The sequence below is a fragment of the Glycine max genome, chromosome 11, assembly GCF_000004515.6.
Source record: "Glycine max cultivar Williams 82 chromosome 11, Glycine_max_v4.0, whole genome shotgun sequence".
In the NCBI taxonomy this organism is placed as follows: domain Eukaryota; kingdom Viridiplantae; phylum Streptophyta; class Magnoliopsida; order Fabales; family Fabaceae; genus Glycine; species Glycine max.
In genome coordinates this window covers 28,845,711-28,851,360 of record NC_038247.2, presented here as the reverse complement: position 1 = coordinate 28,851,360, position 5,650 = coordinate 28,845,711, and the positions used below count along the sequence as shown (strand labels likewise).

At 28.4% G+C, this 5,650-nt stretch overlaps 1 protein-coding gene across 1 annotated transcript; it reads left to right on the top strand.

Annotated features, from left to right (window-relative positions):
• Positions 1-5,094: 5,094 nt before the first annotated feature.
• Positions 5,095-5,397, top strand: LOC100784213 (mitochondrial import receptor subunit TOM9-2; the record flags this gene model as incomplete). The annotated part of the gene is made up of 1 exon (XM_003539223.5): positions 5,095-5,397. A coding segment is annotated over one exon (303 nt), but the record flags the coding sequence as incomplete, so codon positions are not given.
• Between the last annotated feature and the right edge of the window lie 253 nt (positions 5,398-5,650).

Below are 5,650 nucleotides of genomic sequence, written 5' to 3'. Positions count from 1 at the left end.
ATAATTAATAAATTGAATGTTGAGCTTTTGGAAAAGGCAAATAAGGAGAAGACACTTAAGGAAAAGATATTGTAGATGATGGAGAATCATGACCACCAAAGTCAAGAGATGCGACAATAGATGCAAGAACAAAATGAGCAAATTCGTCAACTAAATGAGCAAATGCAACGTATACTACAACACTTGCATATTCAGTCTATCATACCAGCTCCTAGTCTATCGCCTACCATAGCAGATGGAACAGAGCACCATGCTAATGATGCTCAGGTTGATCGTCCTTATGACATGGGAAATAATCATTGACTCTTGGTTATTGTTTACTTTAGTTTGATTAGGCCATGTTAGTTATGAATTTGAAATTTATTAAACTTTTATGTTGCATTTGATTAAACTTTGAAAACTTTGAATTTGCACTTAATCAATCTTTAAAATAGAACTTTGTTATTAGATATATTTACTCATTATGCATATCCACTTTTATTTATAAGTTTGATTATACAATTTAATTAAAATTTATGTTTACAGTCGATGATTATTAAGTAGGTCAAAAAGTAACAATGGAAAACAAAGCATACAACATTTTCATTTAGCGACCAAATTTGCAACCAAAATGCATTCTAATTAAATTTAATATTAAATAGCGACCGAATTAGCAACCGAAATGCATTGAACTCTGAAATAAATTATATACTAGCGACCTAATTAGCGACCAAAATATATTTTAATGTATTTTATTGCAAATTTAGCCACCGAATTCGCGACCGAAGGTAATTTTTTAAATTTTATTTTAAAATTAAATATTCAATAGCGACCGAAATAGCTATCGAACACCTCCTGAATTTATTTTATATTTAAAATTATTTATACAATAGCGTCTGAAGTAACGACCGAATATTGTTTGTTTTTATTCTATATTTAAAATTTAATTACTTATTAGCGACCAAATTAGTGACCAACTATTTCAGTTGCAGAACTGGTCCTAAGCAAAATAACAACTAAATACACATTGACCGAAATCATTATTTTTTTGTGACTATTTCAGTCACTAAATAGCAGCCGAAAATAAATTCGTTTATAATGGACTTAGCAACTAGGGTTTTTGTGACGTGGTTATTTCAGTCGCTATTTCGGTGACTAACAATTATAGTGCCCGAATTTAATGATTTAGCGATAGAATGGTTCGGTTGCTAAATCATGATTTTTTAGTAGTGCTTGTTTATGATCAATCACAAAATGTCCTGCCTTAAATTTTTCTATAGAATCATAAGTTCTTAGTTTCTTTTGGAAAACCCACTTACAACCTATACTTTTACAATCAGGGAAAGATCAGTTAGAAATCGAGTTTGATTAGTTTTAAGAGAACTCATTTTTTTATCAATAGCTTTTTTCCAAAATGGTGCATCAATAGACCTCATGGACTCTCCATAAGAACAAAATTCAGAACCAAAATCCTTAACTTTTTTAGATCTTTTACTCCTCCTAGGTTCTAAAACAATGTCCATATTAGCATTATTGCAAGATGATAAATTAGAATAAGAAGTATCACAAATAGGTTTAGACAATTTATTTTCAAAGAAAGTGGCATCTCTAGATTCCATGATAGTACTATTAGAAATTTTAAACACTTCAGAATTAACAACCAAGAATCTATAAGTAGTATTATGCAAAAAATATCCAACAAAAACACAATCAATAGTTTTTGGTTCAATTTTTCTTTTCTTATCAATAGGGATGTTAACCTTTGCAAGATACCCCCACACTTTAAGATATTTCAGATTCGGTTCTCTTTTTCTCCATAACTCACAAGGGGTTTTTCAAAATTTTTATAAGGAATCCTATTAAGAATATGACATGCAGAATATAAAGCTTCACCCCAAATATTTTTAGGCAAACCAAAACTTACAAGCATAGCATTCACCATATCAAGCAAGATACGATTCTTTCTTTCCGCAATACCATTAGATTGAGGAGCACACGGAGATGTCACTTCATGAATAATATCACGCATTTCACAAAAAGTACTCATATCTAAAGATGTGTATTCTCCACCTCTATCAGAACGCAAAATTTTAATTTTTCTTTCTAATAGATTTTCTACTTCTGTTTTATATACTTTGAACTTACAAACAACTCACTTTTGTGATTAACTAAATACACATAGAAATATTTGGAGAAATCATCAATGAAAGTAATAAAGTATCACAAATGTAGCCTTTACTAATAAAAACACCATCTCTAGTAATAACAACTCTATTGGACTTAAAAGCAACCTTGTACCCTTGTTGGACTAACAAAGAAGTACTTATTAAAATTTTCCTAATATCATAAATGTGATAAATTCCATCTAAAACAAGAAAATTCCCTAAAGATAGCTCTAGCTTCACTTGACCTTCTCCTAACACATGTGCCATACTCCTACTCCCTATGCTCACAATAGTGTGCTTGATTTTTGATATAAAGAAAATAACTTTTTTATTAGCACACACATGAACATTGGCCTCAGAGTCTATAAACCAATCATTTGAGTTAAGAACACAATTTAACTCAGGGCTAGTGACATGGTACCTATTAGATGGGGAATCAGAGGCAACACCAATGGTAACAACATTAGCCTGAGGTTTAGGGAAAGACATAGGTTGGTGATGGCATTGAAAATAGTTCTTGGCCAAATGATTAGCTTGCCCATAAACAAACCAAAAAAATTCATTCCCCAGATTTGTATCCTTAGGCTTATTGTTGTTATTAAAAGCATTGTTATTATTTTTAGAAAAGAAGGCTTTCTACTAGACTTATTTTTGTCAAACCCATGTTCCTTGAAGGACTTAGAGAAAGGCTTACTAGAGCTCTCAACAAGATAGGCCTTAGAATGAGAATCAAATTTTTGCAAATATTTTTGAGAAAAATGATGTTTATCCTTAATATGGAGACAAACAAGCAAATAATCCTAGGTGAAACCCTAATGTTTACGTTTCGGACTTTGAGCAAAATCAGCACGTGAAGGAGAAAATTTTGAAATCATGAAAGCCACAAGCATAATGTCAGGCAAAATAATTCATTTCAATTTCATGTCATAAACAATGTTTTCAAATTCATGGATCTAATCTGAAATAGATTTTTCGTCAACCATTTGAAACTTATTAATTTTTTCACAAGAGTATCGACTTAAACCGTTTTCACCAAATCCATATTTCAATTCAAGTGCTTCCCGTAACTCAACATAAGTTTTACACTATTAAAACAATGAGTTTTAACATCATCCTATTAACATTGGTTATTTGAAAATTGATGTCGTTAAGCACTTACAACATCGGTTTTTAAATAATCAATGTTAAAACTGAATTTAGTGTGATTTTAACATCGGTTATTTGAAGCCGATGTTGTAAGTGCTTAACGATATCAATTTTCAAATAACCGATATTAAAATAATTCAATTTTAACATCGGTTATTTGAAAATTGATGTTGTAAGTGCTTAACGACATCAGTTTTCAAATAACCGATGTTAATATAAACTGTTTTTTTTAATTATTTATATATTTTTAAAAAAATAATATATTGAGTCATTAATTATATTTTAATTAAAAAATATAATAATTAATAAATAATAATAAATTCAAAAGGTAAACATTTAAAAATTAAACTAAATTTTTAAAATGAATTTCATAATTTTAATTTTATTATTTCATGATTATCCTTTAAATATAACACACATTTATATAAATTATTTGATATTAGTTCATTTGAAAATAAAAAAAAAACTATTTTTAATAATAGAGTTTAACTTCTATAGAATTTTTATAGAATGTTGGTAAAAACAATTATATCGTGAAAAAATTAAAATTTATTATTAATATATTTTATTTAATTATTATAAAAAAAAATTAGATTTTTTCTTCTTAAAAAGGTAAATGGAGAATATTGTTTAAAAATTCTATGAAATCCTACTATATTTATATTATCGAATTATCTTTAAATTTAAAGTAAATTAAAATATTTGTATATATTAATTTGATTTATTAAAAATATATGTTACAGTGGTTTAATTTAAATAATTAAATAATTATAGTTATCTCGTATATTTGTAGGATTTAAAAAAAATGATATTTTTATTATTTTTAAACAAATTTTTCAGAACAAAAATAAAAATATTTTCATGAGACACGAAAATTATGTTTTAAGTCTTTAAATTTAGAGTTAATTATAATCCACATGTAATTTGTTTTTATTACATTTGTTATTTTTTTATTATTTTTAACCTCATTTGTTAATTATGTGAATTTTTTGTTAATAAATTTAATAAAAAAAATTATTTAAGAAAGAAGAAACAAAGAAAAAAAATTATATTTAAATAGTGATGAATTTTTTTTGTCAAAAGTTATTTTAATACTCAATTAAATATATTTTTTTAGATTTACTTAATAAAACTTTAAATTTTAATTCAGTTCATTGAAATTTAATATAAATAATTTTACAAACATATACTCTAAAACAACCATTTTAATGTAGAATAGTAATATATTAAAGTATAAAAAAATAAAAAAGATGTAGTAATAAAATATCACTACAAGAAAAATGACATATGCCTATGGAGACTTTTGCCTACAGACATCAATTATTAGGTAAAAATAAAAAATACTTATGCCTACACTTGTTTATCATAGGTAAAATGTAAAAATTTGTACCTACTATTATTTGGTATAGGTAAAACTCAAAATAATTTTTACTTACAAATACAAAGTGTAGGTAAAATCTCATAAAATTTAAAAAATTAAAACTTACAAATACAAAGTGTAGGTAAAATCTCATAAAATAAATACATATTAAAACAAATATTTTTGTTTAAATATAAATGTTATCTAACATGCACCAAATATTTGATTAGACGATTGAAATAGTGCGGCGATATATTTTTTTAAAGAAACAACAAGAAATATAAATTACAATTTGGCATGAAATCACATGGTAATAGTAGTAGTATCCACGTCACTATAGGGTATAAGGAGAAGCGAAGAGTAGTGACTAGTGAGTGCTATAGAATTAGGGTGAGAAGAATAGAACAAAATCGCCAAGAACCCTAATTGATTGATTGATTCATTTTCATTCCAATGGCATCCCGAAGAGGTGGAGTCTCACTCCCAGACAAACTTAGCAACAACTCAAGCTCCATCCTCACGAAGATCTCGCGCTCCTCCATCGTCACCCGCAACAAGGAAGCTGCCGATGATGCCGCATTCATCACCAAGAAACTCCTCCGCAGCATTGGCAAGGCCGCGTGGATCACCGGCACCACCTTCCTCGTCCTTGTTGTTCCTCTCATCGTCGAGATTGACTGCGAGCAGCAGCTCAACGACCTCGAGCTCCAGCAGGCCAACCTCCTCGGCACCCCCGCCCCCAAATAAAATTTGAGGTTTTCTCTCTAATATGATGTTCCCTTTTTGGACACTCTGCTATATGAACTTCTACTTCTAGGGTTTCCGCTTGCTATAATTTTTTTTTACCGTTTCTAGATTTTTTATTATAAAAACCTTACTGTGAGGAGGAGTTTTGTGTATTCTTACGATTAATATATGTCATCAGTTGTTAAAACGCAAGTTGTTGAGTGTAATTTACCTGCTATTTATTAATACCCCGTTTGTATTGTATCTTTCTCTA